We start from the raw sequence: 18,257 nt of genomic DNA, 5'->3' as shown, positions 1-18,257 counted from the left end.
CCAGCTGGCCGGGCTCTGACAACTTTTTGCGCAGCTGGGAGATCCTATTGCCACCGATTCGGCAAGGAACTGCGGAAAGCTGCCATGCTGCAAACGGGTGAGCGCCTGCCTGCGGGCCATATGGAGGGCACGGGTAATTTCTTGGGTTTTGCTGCCTCCCTCTTCCTGGTCGGCTCTGGGCTCCGCTGCCAGTCTAGGGGGTGGCACAGAGCCCGGGAGCGCTCTGGGGCCTGCGGCCTACAGCAGCGGCCCCTGGGCCGGCCCGCGGGGCCTTTGTTTAACGCCCCGCGGGGTAAGGCGCCAGCGCTCGCCGGGCCGGGCTCCAGGCCCCCTTCTCGCGGGCCACGAAGAGCCACTTCTGCCCTGAAGTGGGCGGCTGCAGCTTTCCACCGCCGCGGAGCAAGCGGCTGCCGGCGACTGAGCCGGGCTGCGCTCGTGTCTCCCCAGCCTGGCGCCGGCCGTGACCGGCAGCGCGGGCCCGTACGGTCCCGGTCCGGGTCCCGCGTTCCGCCCTCGCCCAGCCGGGGCCCGTCCCCCTCCCGCCCGGGCCCGGGGACAGCCTGGCGCCGGCGGGCGGGGGGGGCGGCACCGCCCCGGCGCTGCCCGCCTCGCGGGCGCCGTGACGCGGAGCGCGAAGAGGGGCGGGGCTCCCGCGCCGCCGGCCGAGGGTGCGCAGAGACTTCCGCCTCGGTAGGCCCGGCTGCGCGGGAGCCAGGTGCGCGGCCCCGCGCAGCTACTTCCGCCTCGGTAGGCGTCATGGCGGCGGGGCGGGCGCCTCACGTGACGGCGCCCGGCCCGGCGCGGTCTCGCGCGCAGCTCTCGCGGTGCCTGCCCCCCCCCGCCCGCGTCCCCCTCTCGCCCTGGCCGCTCGCGCAGCTGCTCGGCTCTCGCTATATAAAGGGGCGAAGCGGGCAGAGCGGGCGGCTGGCGGCGGCGGCTGCAGCCCCAGGGCCGGCGAACGAGGCCGGGCCAGGCCGCGGGGCTGCCCGTGAGCCGGGGCGGGACGCGCGGGCTCTGGGGGGACGCAGCCGGGCAGGTTTATTGTTTTAGGGGCGACTCCCCCCCCCCCCCCCGCGGTTGGGGGCGTCCCGGGGGGCTCGGGACATGGCGAGCTCGACTAACACAAACCCCGTGGTAAGGACCGGGTCGGGGGGGGCGAGGGGGGCCCCGGGGGGGCAGCGCGGGCGGAGGGGCCCGGCGGGGCCGGCCGCCCCCCCCCCTCCCCCGCACTCCCTTCCCTCCCGCCGCCCGCCTCGAGCGGTCCCAGCCCCCTCCCCCCCCCCCCCCGGCGGGAAGGGGCGGCGGGGGGCGCGGGGCAGCCTCGCCCCCCTCTTCCCCCCCTCCCCTCCCGCCAGCGGCGGGGAGCCAACTTGTGGCGCCCGGCGCCGGCCGCCTCGGCGGCGGGGAGCGAGCGGAGCCGGGGGCGGCGGGGGCGCGGGGCGGCGGGGGCGCGGGGCGGCGGCCCGGGGGCGGCGGGGCGGCCCGGCGGGCGGCGGAGCCCCGCGGGGGAGGCCGGGGCCGCGCCGCCGGTTGAGGGTCCGGCGGGGAGGGCAGGGGAGGGCAGGGCGGGCGGGGGGCACCGCTGCCGCCGGGAGCCGCCCGGGGAAGGGGCGAGCGGCGGGGGAAGCGCGGGCGCTGCTGCCCGCCCCGCCGCCGTCCCGGGGCGAGGGGAAGCGACACCCGAGCCAGGTTTCGGTTTTGTGTCGGTGGCGGCGAAGCCCGTCCGGGCTCCGCTGGAGCCATTTTATGTTGCTTTAGAAGAAGGAGACGATGGTTGAAAAGCACTTCTCCTAGCCCCGCCGGATCGGCTAAGCCGGGCGAAAGCCCTCAACTTCCCTCCGGCGAGCGAGGCAGTATTTATTTGAAAAAGAGAGAGCAAAAAAAAAAAACAACCCCAGCCCTCTCCCCCCCTCCCCGTTCCCTTCTCGTCCTTTCTGCACCTTGGCGGGTGGCTCGCTGCTGCACTTGTACTCACAGAGGTTTGCAACAAGCAGTCACACCAACCTGCGCAGGCACCCAGCCCCCCCGGCCGCCGCTCTCCGCTCCGCTCCTCTCCTCTCCCCCTTGCGCGCCCCCCGTCCGCGACCCCCGCCCCGAAGCGCTGGAGGAGACAAACCCGGCGTCCCGGCGGCGGGCTCGGCCCCCTTGTTTGTGGCTCTCAGATCCATCATGGCTTCCCCCTGCCTTTCTGCCTCCCTGCTCCTTGTGTTCCTCCTCCCTGTGGCTGCCCTGTTTATATAGAGCTATTGCCGCTCTCTAATATAGACTCTGCTAGGATGGGAAGGTGCTTTCCAGCCCCACGTCACCGCCTCTCCATTTAAACACCACATCAGCCTTTAAATAGGGAGCAAGCCGCGGAGCGCGGGCTGGGAGGTGCATGCGTCCGCGGCGGAGGCTGGGAGACGGGCGGCTTGTCCCTCGGATCCCGACCGGGCTCTCGCCGGGTTTCCCGTCCCCCCGCGCCGCCCGTCCCCGTCGGCCTGCGGAGCGGTGGTGCTTGCCGCCGGCTCCGGCGGGGGGGGGGGGGGTGTCTCCTGGCCGGTGCAAATGGACTTTCCCTTGCTTTTACGCATTGCACAGACAGTTTTCATCCTCTCCCGCGTCTGAAGCCGTTTACCTTTTTCTTCCGTTTTTTTTGGTGGTTTTTTTTTTTGGTCCCTAGCATACAGCTAGCACGCGTTCCTGTGCTCCCGTAAGCTCTTCGAAGTAGTTTTTTTCCGCTGGGTGGGGAAAGTAGAGTTTAAACGGTTCTCAGCCAGTACATCGAGGAGAGATGTGGTACTTATTTTATGGCGCTTTGCCAAGGTTTGACTATAGCTGTTGCCCTAAAAGTAATGCTAATATTAAAGTTTCGTCTATGGGCCTTGGGCTGCAGATACTACCTGATGATTTCAGTGCATTTCGCGTGACTGAAGTGTACAAATATTTTATTACAGTCCAGGCAGAGCAAAGGTTTTAGAATTTTCACTAATATTTGGTTTAATTATAGTATTTGGTATACTGCAAAGCAGTACACAAAAGAAAATGCATAGCATTCTAGTTTTCCTTTCCAAATCTGAAATTTTACAGACATGTCTGTGAGTTAGGGTGGTGCAGTTGCAAAGTAGCATCGTTGCTTTGCTACTTTGTCAGGTTTTGTATCAGAAAATTTTAGAAAAGTAGTCAACCATTACACGTGGGGCAGTTACTCAGTAGGATGCATATTGAATGTGTGTGATCTCAATCTGTTAGTTGTCCTCCTGTTTATAAACTTCTGGCTTTATTTTTTGATTGCAGGAAAGGATCTATTTCTGTATCATAAATTAGAGGGTTTGCTTCTCTTTTTTGACCAAGTTAGTACTGAATAGCAAAACAGACGTATATATGTATTGAATAATCTTCAGAGTACTTGTGAATATCTTTGAACAATTTACTAAGACTTGCTTTCTCTTGGCTGTATTTCTGCACTGGCATAACTTCTGTAGGGTTCTCTTGGAAGGTATCTGTGACTGAACATTGCGTTTGGAATAGCAAAAGCCAAGCTTAAAATGAGCCTGCTTCAAATAGGTATGCTTTAGGCTATTTTTCCATTAAGCAGTAAAACCTTGAGATAGTGCATGGTCAACTTTGTCAAAGTCAGGTCTCATTCAGTAGCAAGGATCGCAACGCTTACCCTAGGGTTACCAAAGATGAACAGGAACATTTTGAAATACGGCAACCAGGTGATAACTTTAGGAAGCTAGACTTTGAGCCTAACGTGTCAATAGTATCATGTCAGCATCTGGTCAAATCTGAATTGCTAGAAATCTGTTCTTCCTAATAAAAGACAAATATAAGGCATTAACAGTTATAGGCATTATAAGATTTTGTAGGTGACAAAGGTAATTTATTTGTAAAAGTCCATGACAACGTAAAAAAAAGCTCAACTTTTAATGCTTACAATGGAGGTTATACATGTTACTTCTTTTTGTGCGCACCTTTGATGTAATTGTGACTAAAACTAGTTACCTTTATGGTGTGCTCTTCTTGCTGTCATACAGCTAGCTTCCAGCTGTAACTGCACAGAGAGGAGAAAGATCAGTGACATTTCAGGGATAACTGCAGAAGCAACCAGGAGCAAACTGCTGTCAAATGCACAAAGCGTGCCATGGTATATCTCTCCATAATGTGTCGGTTATTGGAAACCCAAACTGCTGAATCCCAAGTGTTGTGGTAATAATTACAAAGAGATGCAGTTTTTGTACCCTTGAAACTGAAGGAATGTAGGAACTGTAAGCCCCCAAAGGCATGTGGCATTTCTTAAAATAGCTTGCTGGTTGCTCCTCTAATTTGGAGTATGTGTGCGTGTGTAGCAGTCTCACCACACTCAGAGTTTTCTTTACAAGATGCACAGAGAAAGTGAAATACAATCGTTTCCTTATGTTCCCAGAGGGGGAAGTACTAGATTTCAAATCTTTTCTATGTGTTTGTGGTTGTATCTAATAAATCAGGCATTTTAATTGTTGTCTTTAATCTATAGTAAGTGTTTGGAATAGTGTTTATTGATGAGTGATTTGAGTATTTTGGTCTTAAGAGCTTGAAGTTTACAGCAGTGTACTCTTTATGAGGGAGGCACTTTAATATAAACCAGATGAAAGCATGATTATTTTAATAGCAATCTTTAAAGTTTCCATTATGTTCTCATTGCTTTCTCTGACTGAACGTGGAAATTTATTGGAAAGCTTAACTCACCTGCTATCCCATCTTTAGACTTGTTCAGTAATTGTATTCCCACGTTTATTTTTTGAGTGAACAGTGTATGAAAATAATTTTGTCATTCAACTCCAGAGTCCTAGGTGGTTTGTATAAACAGCTTGAGCATCATATAAATAATGCTTAAAGCTGACACTTGGTGTATATCTAAAACAATACAGTGTGCTTCCTTTTAAAGACCAGGGCTTAAGGCTGTTTTCTCATTTTACTGGATTTGCCTCTGTTGAGGTCGGAAAAGAGCGGTCTGTGGTATTCTTCAAAATTCCACTATGGATGGCTCTTGAAGGCATTGCTGCTGCCACTGTGGAAGGCATCCACCTGGGCTGGATGTTCAGTAGGAGTGTACACAAGAGAAAGTTTTCAACTGGACAGGATTTTTCTGAGTATTATGTAAACATGTATAGGTAAAATCAGACAGACATTGTTTCATTATAAGCATCCGGATACTTCCTTCTCTGTTCCCTTCCTTCTAATCATACAGCCATGAGTGTATCATACATTGTGATACTGTGTGATCAGAACAGCGTCCAAAAATTCTGACCCATCTTTAGATCCAGTGCACTGTGTGGCTCATGCAGAGAGATACACGCACGTACAAACTGCTTGTGTGTTCGTTAACCTGCATGGTACTAGGCTCACTGCACCCCTGTGGTGCTGCTGTCTGTTGGGGGGCTTAGCTGCTTGGTTGGGCTGTTGGAAGTTGTGCGGAAGGACGCTGTGTCAACGGCGGAGTGAACATCTATGCTCTTAACCTGCCTTTCTGCTCTCTTGCTAAACTAATGCGGGACACTAGAAACCGTATCCTGCTGTTTGAATTTTTTTTCCCCTCACTACACAGGGGAAAAAGGAAACATTCCCAAGCAGACTGTTGGGCTGTAGGGTCAGTTTGTTGGATGTGAATGCTGACATTTTTTCCTAGAGCTTTATATTATAGACTGACAAAGCTTTGTGAATAAACCTTACAAAAATGCCTGACTGTGGAGATAGGAGGAGGAAACTGCTAGTGGAAATTATTAGGGCCTGTTTCTGTAAAATGTGTTTTATTAGAAAAGTGGACCTAATAGATAATTTAAGGAGAGGAGGATTTAAGGCGAAAAAGCAATCTCCATGCTGCAGGAATTTTGATTGTAATTTCAGACATACAGGTAGCTCTCTTGACTTAAGTACAGTAACTTGCATGCCAGAGCTTAAGCATGTTTGTTTGCAGAATGTGCTTTTGGCATTAAGAAACAGATGCTTTTAATACGGTAAGGAACAATATACAGAATAGGTTAAATAGCATTTCTGTGCTAGTTGAATCGTATAAGCTTTATGCAATTTGTTTAATTATAGAAATAATAGGACTTAATGTTATTAAGTAGAACGTCTTTTTGCGTCTGCTGTGAATTAAATCTAAGTGGAAAAGTAGTCCTGTTAATGATGCTTGGTATTCTTAAGTTCCTCACTATGCAGATTTAAAATACTAGTGCTCAAGAGTAGTCTGGCTTTGACGGTCTGTTTCAAATGTCTCTATAAGCACAATTAATGCTGTACTTGAAGCCTGGATATGTGAGCATGCAGTATTGTTTTGAAAGAAAAAAATCTGCAAGTAGTCTGGTATGTTTTGTGTCTTTTGGAGAAGTTAAGTTTTTGACACAGGTGCTGTAAACGTGGTTTTCAAGGATGGCAAACTTACCCTGTTGCTTGAGGCCAGAATTTTTTTTGGAGAGAAGTAACAAAAGGACTAATTCTAATATTTCAGCTACTTGATTTGCAGCAGCATGTTTTAAAGCTGAAAAGTGGCAAACTGATGAAATGTAAAATGAAGAAAAAAATAGGGTGCTGATAGTATGCCATTTGTCAAAATATCGATGTGTGGTCAATAACATGGAGTGGTTTGTTGGGTTTTTTTTTTGCTTTTCTGTTTTTTTTTTTTCCCCCCTGGACTAATAAATCATGTGCTGCCATTCCCCCTCAATTATTCCATAACATAGGCATAACAATTCCGTAACATGTGTGCAATATAATCTTTAGCATATCTGTAACAAATTCAACACTTCTGGGATGCATTAAGCAACTGTGTATGCATAAAATAAATGTTTCAAGTGTGTGCATTAAATTTGTGTAGTTCCAGCACTGCATGTGTTTGGTGCAGGTTTTCTGTGTGTGTATTGGAGGCACAGCACTCCTGGGGTGCCAAACCCACTGCACAAGCACAGAATGATTATCTGCGTCATTTGGGATTTATTGCTTAAGGAAGTCACGGAACAGGGTGGAGGAAGGTGTCAGCTTACAGAAAGTTGTAGCCGCTTTCAGATCAGTTTAAAAATGGTCTACTGTCAGCCCAAGGAACAGCCTTGGTCAGTGAAGTACATATTATTCACAGGCTGCAGATTGATCAACCCTAATTTAGAGCTCGTGGTGCTACCTTGCAGTTAGATAGCACAGATATTTAAAACCCAACCAAAATAACGTTGAGGTTCACATGTATGTAGAGAGGTCCAAGCTGTACTGTTTAAAAGGTACAGCATGTGCATAGTACAATTATCCTATGGTCCTATGAATTAAATTTTTTGCTTTAATTGATAAGGTTAAGTATTTATATTCTCTTTCTAAAATTGTACCTGCATTTTAAAATTCACAAAATGGTTGAGGTTGGAAGGGACCTCTGGAGGTTATCTTGCAACCCACCTTCACAAGCAGGGTCACCTAGAGCTGGTTGCCCAGGATCGTGTCCTGATGGCTTTTGAGTATCTCCAGGGATGGAGACCCCACAACGTCTTTTGGCAACCTAAAGTGAATTGACAATTCACTTTATCATTGACAGTTTAGGCATGAAATCAGTGTAATAGAATAAGAAGGTATTTATAGTATTTCCCCCTGAAAAATTTCTAATGTAAAAACATAAGTACTGATTGAAAACAGAAGTCTGTCTAGCCTAATAACCTGTCTTCAATAGTTTCTGTAAACAGATGTGTAAGGAAGAACAGGACATTCACATGAATGCTTCCAGTTTTTTGAGCCTTCAATGTTTTTTTCAGCTCGATCATTCTGAGCCATATTTGGTTCCTGTTGAACTAGCAAGCACTAACAAGTTTCTCTTCTCTGTACTTATCTAATATCCTTTTGAACTTTTAATGTTCTTTGACATGAATATTTTGCACATGTGCAAATGTTTTTGCATATTCAGTATGTACATTGGCAAGCAGGAAACAAATTTAGGGAATGGAAAACAATCTTCTTTACTCTGTTTTGAATTACACTCCTTGTGGCTTGAAAACTCTTGTGCCATGGATATGTCACAGAAGATAGTGAGCAGTCCTTTCCCTTTTCACCTTATTTGAGCTGTTCTTGCTGATTTATACCTCCTTGGATATTTTAGTCACTGGGAAACATGCAGTGTATTCTGTAACGCAGTTTTCAGAGGTTTTTTTGTTGGGGGAAATCTTATTTTAACATTAAGTGATAAATTTCTTTCAAAACAACACTGACTAGTTACCTTTAATTTTTTTTAAAGCCTAAATTGTACAGGTCTGTAATTGAAGATGTCATCAATGATGTCAGAGAAGTTTTTCTGGATGAAGGAGTGGATGAACAAGTTCTTATGGAACTCAAAACAGTAAGTTGCGACTTAAAAGGTTTTTTTGGTAGACCAATACAGCAATTGGTTTTCGTATCTGCTTGCTGTTGTGCACAGTAGAAATACTAATTTTTAGTTAGCCAAGCATTGTATTAATCTGCATATCTGTAGCCCCATATCATTTGAATTACACTGCTGTATGGAGAGATCTGCTCACCTTGTTTACTTTCCCTAATCTGGCATGTCAAACTTGACATAAACAGCAGGCATCCAAATTCACAGTGTTATTTTGGTCCCTGAAACGTTTTATCTTTAAAAAAGAAAGGGGAGAATATATTTATTTTAGAGGCAGACAATTCTTAAGGTTTCTCTGCAGGAAAAATAAAATGCCTGCTCTGCTTGATGTTTTTGTCTTCCTGAAAAAGAGGAGTTGCGTTGTTAGATGCATTGTCAGATTTTTGCACGTATGGTTTGTGGTTTGCAGAAGTATTGGTTTTGGGGAGTGGTACATAATGAATTGCACTGTGTCCATCACACTTTGCTGAAGCTCTCAGATGCAGAATTTTTTTACATACAGTGGGTTTGAACTGTTAACGAGGGTCCAAAAGAAAGGCAAGATGTTGACCTGAGCTCTAATGGGTCTCCTATGGCTTTCTTCAAATTCTTCTTGAATAAAAGAAGCACTTTAAAAGGGAAAAGGCAGGAAAAAAAAAAAAGGAAGAAACAAAGTAAAAGGAAACTGGGAAAGTAGGTGCCTGCTTATCCCAGCTCTTGTGTAAGGAATTCTTCAGAAAGCGGGATGTCCCAAACTCTCGGTATTTTTGAAGTATTAAAAAAATGGATGGAGTGGGAAAGAAATTTTGAGTTTGGCTAGACAGAAACAAGTGAAGACTTTTTTCCATGAAACCATGACCTGGCTTGGTGGAAATGGGCTGAGTGCTATAAGAAAAGCACCTTTGTGTTTGTGTCACAGATGTGTTCCACAAACAATGTCAGGAAAGTTTGAATGAGGAAAGACACAAGAAGGAAAATGAAATATTGAAGGTGAAGGCTTTGGGAGCCTTAAGCAGGATTTGAAATCAGGAGTTCTGGGTACCTGTAGTCTTTTTGACTCTATGTATTATGGAATACTTGCGTTGCTGTCTTTTTGCAAGAGCTGCTTTTTTTTGCATCTATGGCTTTTCTTTGGAGATGTCAGCTGACATCAAGAACTGAGGGGCTGGAGAAGCTGAATTTGATATTGTGGTAGAAACTGTGTAAATGCTTGTACAGAGAGGCATTATCTTAGGTATACTGGTAGTATCTGTTGAAGTGTGTTATGAGGCAATAGTCTTTAAGCAACTTTTATTGAGGAGTTCCAAGAAGAAATGGCTTGAGGAAAGCTGTAATAAAGAATTATTTTTGTGATTGAAGAGGTAAGAAAGAAAGGGTAGAGAAGTGAAAACTTGAAGGCTAATTTAAAGTTACCAGTTTATCTCTGTTTATGCTTCTATTAGGGTTGTTACGAATCTTCCACACTTGTAAGAATGTTAAAGCTTAAGCTTGGACTGACAATTCTAAAAGGATATTTAATTCCTCTTCTTAAAACATTACCTCTGTGGAGTTATCTCTTCAGTCTGTATTTGCCCAAGGGCTTTTTGGCCTAAGTAGACTGCAGAAGATAAACAGTGAAAACAAATTTGATTTTTGAGTACTGTCTTTATATTGTTAGAAATCCTGCTGAGTAAAAATCATACACAGAGATTTCTCTTTCCTTTTCCAAACTAGCTGTGGGAGAACAAGCTGATGCAGTCCAAGGCTGTAGATGGCTTCCATTCAGAAGAGCAGCAGCTTTTGTTGCAGGTGCAACAGCAGCAACAGCAACAGCAGCAACAGCAGCATCATCACCACCACCATCACACACAACCTCAGCCACAGCAGACTGTGCAGCAGCAGTCTCAGCCACAACAGGTCCTTATTCCAGCGTCTCAGCAAGGTCAGACTTACTCTCTAATCTCTCTGGCAGAAGACTCTCAAGCTAGATGAACTCCTTTACATATTCTAAATCTAGGGCAGGATGTTTATCTCATGGATAACTTTGTATCTTTATGTTAAACTTTGTCTCTACTTGCCTCTATTTAATGGGTCAAGAGAGCTGTCTTGGCAAAAAGTATCTTCGTATTTGTGTCAGTCATAGTCTTCAGAAGATTTTGGAAAAGCTGAATTCTTTGTGTTCATGTTTTCAGGTTACATGACTTTCAGATTCTGTCAAAAATCCGTTAGCAGCTTTGTAATTTCAAGTCAATATACATACGCAGTTGACAATTTAATCATGAGGTAGTAATGTCGTTAGGAGCAAATTAATTTAAAAAAATATGTTATCGTTTAGCATAAGTGGATGCTAGGATGTGAAAAATACTTGTTTAACAGTCTGAGTATATGTAAGAGATGGTTTTTCATGTTAGAACAAGCTTCAAGGGAAAAGCATAATGGCTGAGTATTTTTGTGGTCTTAAAAGATTGCATGCTCTGTAGGTGTGGATGTTCAAGGTATATTTTAGCTAGCCATAACAGTGTTGTTTCTTGTAATTATTGTCTTGTGTATTCTGCATTAATAATTTAAGAGAAACATTTTCACCGCTTACAATTTTATTTGAAAAGTAAGATAAATACTAGTGGATTTTACTGCATATATGCTGTGTAAACTGCCACCTGTGAAATGCTTGAGTTTTCAGTGTGCTATTAAAATTGTGGCAAAACATATTTATCTGTGGTAGTCAGTCACAGACTTCAGTCTTTTTATCGGATTTCATGGATCAGAACCTATGTTGTTATAGGTGTGATAGTTATGAGTTGATTCCCTGCCCACCCCCCAAAACCCAACCGCCATATATTCAAAACAGAAGAGAACTAGTGTGACAAGAACCTGTTGGTGGTGCTTTTTTGTGGGGTTTTGGGGGGGGGGTTGGTTGTTTGTTGTTGGGGTTTGAGTTTTTTTTTTTTTTTTCTTCTTATAGTACTTTGTCTTTTGGCTGGACATAAATTAGTTTCGACTGTTCGGATAAAATCAATTTTGAGATTAAGACCCCTAAATACATGTGGTTTCAAATGATCTGGGTGTCTCGGCTTAAGTTACAGTCAGCAGAGCCTGGAAAGTCTAGTCACCAAGACCTCTAGTGGCTCCTTAGCTGAATAGCTGTGACTCTACTGACCAGATTTCCCTCCACTAATATGGAGGTCCATGTCTTCCTGTTTCTGTCTTAGGGTAGAATAAGCTTCTGCCCATAGTCGTACACTTAAAACTGATTCATTGTTGCCCAATATTATGGCTTATGACCAAATGACAGTGTGGAGGCTAAAAGAAATTAGGGTATCAAAGCATGTTAATCAGACACATGCAGTTTTATGAATTACTTACTTCCCTGTTCCATGGGGGAGGTGGTGTAATAGTTTCTTGAACAACCTGGTGCAGTCCCAGAGCGATCAGGATGATTGGCATGGTGATTCCTGCTGTCCTGTGTGTGGTCCTGGCACAGGGTCACAAGATTTCCTTTGGCTCTTTTGCCATCCCTGGGTTCCCTGAAAGTTGGAGAGATGGCCTCAGATCTTGGTGCAAGGTTGTGGGGCTTCCCTCCCCAGAATCTTTTCAAGAAACTCTGTTACCCCCAGTATTCTTAGGTGTCCTTGGTTATAGGATTGGATGGAGAATACCTTGTCGATGATTAGTTTGTTAAAATTGCTCTGTCGTTTTCCACTTTACTGGCACTGGCACTAGTACTGGCAACCTGCTTGTTTCATAGACTTGGACACTTTTGCGCTCCTAGGTGAACAGCAGGTTGATTGCATAGTTTAGCTATCTATTTCCTTTAGCACACCAAAACTGTTTTGTTGTTTGGGACAGGTGGTTGTTCATATTTTATCTGCTTCTGCTACATTAGAAAGACAGTGAAGATCATAAGCTTATGCTAACAGCTATGCTAACTAGACCTAACTCAAACTAACTGCTGCATCCTATTAACACACTTTTCATCTTGCAACAATCCTTGCTTAAGTCTGTTTTAAGATTTAAGTTTATCAACATTTCACTAATACCTTCAGTTTCAAAGATGTAATTTAAATCTTGCTGTACCTAGGGTCAGAATAGGTAACTGAAGCCCTTGAAATAAGATCTGTAAAGCCAAAATAGCCATATTGCCTCTCAGAGCTGCTGTGGTATATTGTCTTGAGAGTAAAACTTACTAAGATCAGAGACTGCTCAGTAGCTGTTTTTGTTACGAAGCTCAGCTGATTTTTGGGTGATGTTCTTTCTAAGTTACTCTGGCTTGGGTGTTATTTTGGGCAGACTGCATAGTATTCATGAAATGCTATTTTTTTTCTTTCTAGCACCTCAGCAGCAGGTAATTGTGCCAGATTCCAAGCTGATACCGCACATGAATGCATCGGGCATGGTAAGAAAAGCAGTTGTTTATACATGCATACACTGTCATTATGTAAGTTGTTTTGATTAAATAGTAAACACAAATCTGGTATTATTCATCAGATGCTTAAAAGTAATTTAGGACACACTGTTAAAGCTGTCTACCATGTTTCTGAGTTTTGCTGCTGCACTGACAATCTAGAAATAGTAATCCAGGACTTCAGTTTTGATAACAAATCTAGGACGTACCTTGATCCTCTGCTTTAGATGTGTTTAACCAAAACTTTTTTTTAATCAGAAATTGGAGCACTGTTGGTATGAATCTGCACCATGATGTACTCGTCATATACCAATACAACCCTATTAACTGATGCAAGCATACTATATTTGTTAGATGCAGGAAGAAACATTAACTACTCTGAAACTTAAGCTTATATCAAAAGAGAGATTATTTAGCAATTCACATCAATCTTTTCTGGTCACGTTAATTTGATTCACTAATTTTGTAATAGCTTATAAAACTGAGTCTGGTCATTTACCCTTTTCTTGCAGTTTTTATCTCTAGAGGTTAATTTTGGTTATCTTATCTTGCTTTAAAAGCCCTGGCTTAATTAAAAAAAAAAATTGCTTGCAAAGCGATGAAAACAACAGCTAATAAAAGTTAAATATGTGTATTAAGACCAGAATTCATTACATTCTTACCACTTTTATGGTAAAAGCACATGAAACAGTTTCATGATTAGTCAAAGCTGCAGCAACTTGCTTAGCCTTCACTTCTGCATTATCTGCTGACCTTACTATAGAAAAGAACGTGAACTTCATTACTCAAATAGCCTGATTTACCCAGAGGCTGAGAGCACATTAACACCTACCTTTTTCTTTCATGTTTTACAACCATTTCGATGTGATTTGTAACTTCCCAAGTCCAACAGTTAAACATTTTTTTTCTGTCTCATTCAGTTAGACCTTGGTGATGGGTATTGCAAAAATGAGTATGCCATGCTTTTAAAACTGCTGCTGTCAAAATGTAGATGAATTGTATACTGCAGAAGACTACTGTTCAGTAAATAGTTACAGAATCGATCTGGAATTATTGTGTGTGTTTATTGGCAACATTTAAGTTGGTATTAAAGAATGGATCTGACAGACCTTGAATATCTTGAAGGGTAGAGAGTAATGAGAGTTTATTCATCTGCCTTTGGGACGTGAGGATACAGACAAGCACTTTTCAGTTTTGCATGGTGATCTCTAATTTTGGCAGTTGTAACTACTATATTGACCAGCCAATATGGGTTGATCATACGTCTTATAAACAGGAAGTATGCACTCTATCCAGTAATAAAGTTTAAATCCTTTCAGTAGTAGAGAGTAATTGGCCATGGTTCCTTTATAGTGGGGAAAGGGAGGCTTTTCTGTAGGCAGCTGAAGTTAGACCCTTGAAATGGAGAGGTCTCTGGAGAAGTCCATCTCCCTCTGCAAGTTAAGGACTTAATTTGGATTTTTGCGTTTGGAGCTCCTGTAACTGTGTTGGAATTCAGTTTCCTTGTAAGTTCAGATCGTTACCCATTGGGAGTCTTCAGCTTTCTCTTCTAACCAGCTGTCTTGAGAGAAAAAATTAGTCATTCTGTGAACAGTCAGTACACTGTATGCGTATGTTCACTGGAAAGAGCTGTGTTATGTGGGACTTGAAATGCAAATCATTTTCAGAATGAAGAAAAGTGCAAACCTGATTACTGCTCCTCGTGAAAACAAGACAGGCAAACATGATCATTGCTTCAGTACCTTACGTTTCTTCAGATTTGTAGGCCCATATCTTTAGCTGCTTTGAAAAAGTGTAAGTAAGATTGCCACGTGAGCAATGCAGTGTTGTACTCTATTAGTAGATCAGCAGAGAAGCCAGAGGAGAAAAAAATCTGCTGAGCTTGCAGATGAACCAAGAAACCACGTGGAGCTGGGTTAAGGTGTGATGCTTAGTGATTGTTGCTTCAGTCTCATTCCTATTAAGGAAGAAGGAAAATAATTTTTATATGTAGTATAATGTGCAGTTGATTAATGCCTGCATTTCAACAACTGCGGAAACTTGTGTGCAAACATTGTAAACAGCAATAAAAAGGTACATATTTTCAGGCAGTATGTTGTGAGATGTAACACTGGCAGTAATGTCTGTGGTTAAAAAGCTTTTCTTGTATTTCAGAGTGCTGCAGCCACTGCAGCTACGTTGGCTCTCCCTGCTGGCGTTACTCCTGTTCAGCAGATACTTACAAATTCAGGTGACTGTCTTAACATTGAGATCAAACAATGGTTTTGAGGGTGCTTGGGAGGGAGAAATTTTGGGGTTTACTCTCTGCTGTACATTGTTAAAAAGCAGAACCTGGGAATCTACCCTTACAAGGTAGTGCAATCTCTTCACTGGACTCCTGGATTCTTTTCCTTACTGGCTTGCTAGTCTTAGGAACCTTGTGGTTCTTACGTAACAGTGGTGTGGGTTAGATTCTGTGCAAGTTTTCCCCACTTTTTAGAGAAGTGCACGAAGCAAGAAGACAGGCATTGCTGTCTCTGCCCTTTGCGTATTTCTGAGCTTTGCGATGCATGATCTGAGCACAGATACTAGACTGGTTATAAAAGAGCAGGATCACTTCATTTGTGACTTCAGATGAGGAATGTCTTAAGGTTTCTCATACCTGCTAAGCACACACGGTGGAATTTCTGATTTTGCTGGCAATGCTAATTTAATTTAGATTTATCATTTTTAAATACTGTCATGCTGTACATTTAGAGCATAATTAAATGTTACTTTTATGAACAGCGTATCTTATGCTTCATGTACTTTTGTATTATGCTGATTTTATAAGCTTGATTCTAGATCCATTCTGCGTGGAGAGTAAAGGAAGATCTGAGAAAGCTCATTCTCTAGAATCAGTTGCTGCTTTTGCCAGAGAATTATCTAGTCTGCTCAGAATCACCTGGGACTTAACCTCCCTGCTTTAAACGTTTGAATGTTTAATGGATATATAGTTGAAATAAAATTTAAATGTGTAGCTGTTCTAGAAATTAAAATCTTTCCAATTTTTAAGGAAGCACACCTATGTTTGTTAGAGCATAGAATAAACTGTGGCTCACATTTGTTACGGTCATAATTTTTGGTTTTTTCTTCAGTTACAAATATTTATAGTATGTTTTCTTAAAAAAGGGGCTAGGGTAGCCCCTTCAGATATACTTAGTTATTTCAGTAAATAGGGCTTTGCATTTTGCTATGGAGGGAGAACAGGAAATAAAATCAGTTTTTGAGGGAAATGTATGAAGTGCAGGATTATCTAATTTAATTTCTTCTCTATCTTTCTGATCAGAAATGTGAGACACTAATGTTGGACTATATCTTAGCTCTTGCTTTTCAGAGCTGGAGGCCATCTCCAAAGGTGTGTGAGTCTTAGATGTATTTTGTGAAGTGAGGAAAAGTATAGGATAATAAAAGAAAATCAAGTACAGGCATTGCGGGAACAGAAAGGAGAGGTGGATAATAAGTGTAAGGATAGACTTTTCAGAAAGGCAACTGTACAATAATATTGCAAAGAAAGTTATGTGTAGAGGAATCTCTTGTAATGTGGTAATTGGAGGGAAAAGAATCTGAGCAAAGGACATCATCTGACAGAACCCTGGAAATACCACAGTGTTAGCAGTGGATAGAGTTTTTGTGGTGTGAAACCTGTATTCCCGTTTTGGTATATGTTCATTTGTCTTTCTATCTGTAAAATCCGTCCTTTGAAACATGAGGTATGTTCATAAGTGGGAGCTAATATTTAAAATACTGTGCTATGTTAAAGGATTAGACTTTGGCTTGCATATGTAAATTTATTTTTGGATTGCATACCTCATGATCATATTTAGATGGTAAACAACCCTATTAGCTCTTTGCTTCCGACACAGGTGCTATAGCATAGTATCTTTTCACTGGTAAAACTGAAGCATAAATGCTCTACTATAATTGTCATTGGTGTTCTTCCAGAAAGCAAGCTTCTAAACTAAGGTAATTTTAAAAGTGAATTCCTACGTTTGATTAATTTGATACTTACTTTGTTACAGGCCAGATCCTCCAAGTGGTTAGAACTGCAAATGGAGCTCAGTATATCATTCAACCACAGCAGCCAGTTGTTCTACAGCAGCAGGTCATACCACAAATGCAGCCTGGTGGAGTACAAGCACCTGTTATACAGCAGGTAAGGAAAATTTTTTGAATAGGTACACTTGAAAGAGAAAAAATTATAGTAATTACTAAAGAGGCTTGCATTTTTGTGCGCAAATCGAAATAGAACACAAAGTCAGAAATGGTATATTTAAAAAAAAAAAAAGAGAATTGTGTTAAGAAGCGTGTTTTTTAAAAATGAACAATTTTGAAATGTTGTTTTCAATGCCACCTTTATTCTCGCCAAATTCTGACTGGCTGCAGTTTAAAATATCTTTTGTGTGTCCCCTGATGACAATTATATCATGTGCATAATCCTAGTCTACATCCTTTTAAAAATGTGTTTATTGGTTTAAAATGATTGTGTGTCACATAACATAGAAGAAAATACCTAAAGCAAACCACCACCCTCCTTGGTTATTTTAGTAGTGAACACAGTATGTTTTACAAGGATTTTTGTTCATCTACAAGGTCAGCTGTGTGTCCAGATTGTAAGCATTGAATTTAGCATTGTGTCAGAGTTCTGTAGTTTAAGCATCAATAACAATTTGTAAAGAGTTTAAAGTTAAATGTTTTATAGAGAAGGTTTAAAAAAGAACCTTTTACTTGAGTTTAAACATCCTCTGCTGTGTTTGAAACTCAGGTGTGGCGGTAGTGCTAGCGTTTTAGAATGGAAAGACAGTAGGTTTTCTTAGATTTAGCAATGCAAAATGCAGGAAATGGAACACTGAGTAGTGAAAGAAGGTATGCTATTGAAGATTAAATTATATATCTGGTATAGGTTGAATATTTGTAACTCTTGTTTCTCTAATTAATGCAAGTCAAATTGATATGCTTTAATTGTTTTCTGTAAGTGATGTGGTAGTCTGTTAGTTAGCAGCCACAGTACTTGCAATGATATTCCATCAGGTTTTGGCTCCTATCCCTGGAGGGATTTCCCAGCAGACAGGAGTGATTATTCAGCCCCAGCAGATCCTGTTTACAGGAAATAAAACACAAGTCATACCTACAACAGTGGCTGCCCCTACACCAGCTCAAGCACAGATTCCTGCAGCTGGTCAGCAGCAACCACAACAACAACAGGCACAACCACAAGCACCACTTGTTCTCCAAGTTGATGGAGCAGGGGACACATCATCGGAAGAAGAAGAAGATGAGGAAGAAGATTATGATGATGATGAAGAGGAAGACAAAGAAAAAGATGGGGGTGAAGATGGCCAAGTTGAAGAGGTAAAGTTAACATTATTTCAAAAGGCTGGAGCATGCTTGTGTTTCATTTCAATTTTTTTTGCAATATTTGAAAGAAAACTATATGCTTCAAATAATCCTATATTCCAATAATTTTAAGAATATACCTTTTATCTGTGTACTTCAAGTTCTTTATTTCCCATG

The 18,257-nt window shown here is 42.9% G+C and overlaps 1 protein-coding gene across 2 annotated transcripts in view; it reads left to right on the top strand.

The window, feature by feature from the left end:
- Positions 1 to 664: 664 nt before the first annotated feature.
- GTF2A1 (general transcription factor IIA subunit 1) overlaps positions 665 to 18,257 on the top strand; it is a 28,986-nt gene continuing 11,393 nt past the window's right edge. The window contains exons 1-7 of one of the 2 annotated variants that reach the window (XM_052782919.1): positions 665 to 747; positions 8,228 to 8,329; positions 10,058 to 10,265; positions 12,652 to 12,716; positions 14,880 to 14,955; positions 16,766 to 16,899; positions 17,775 to 18,095. In XM_052782919.1, coding sequence (XP_052638879.1) covers positions 8,315 to 8,329; positions 10,058 to 10,265; positions 12,652 to 12,716; positions 14,880 to 14,955; positions 16,766 to 16,899; positions 17,775 to 18,095 — 819 coding nt within the window. In that variant the 5' untranslated portion in view covers positions 665 to 747; positions 8,228 to 8,314. Of the gene's footprint in view, positions 748 to 853; positions 1,135 to 8,227; positions 8,330 to 10,057; positions 10,266 to 12,651; positions 12,717 to 14,879; positions 14,956 to 16,765; positions 16,900 to 17,774; positions 18,096 to 18,257 lie in introns of those variants that run through there. The other variant, XM_052782917.1, reaches the window with a different exon arrangement.

Source organism: Harpia harpyja, chromosome 3 (assembly GCF_026419915.1).
Source record: "Harpia harpyja isolate bHarHar1 chromosome 3, bHarHar1 primary haplotype, whole genome shotgun sequence".
Taxonomy (NCBI): Eukaryota; Metazoa; Chordata; class Aves; order Accipitriformes; family Accipitridae; genus Harpia; species Harpia harpyja.
The sequence above is the reverse complement of the archived record's forward strand: the minus strand, read 5'-3'. Positions and strand labels throughout refer to the sequence as shown.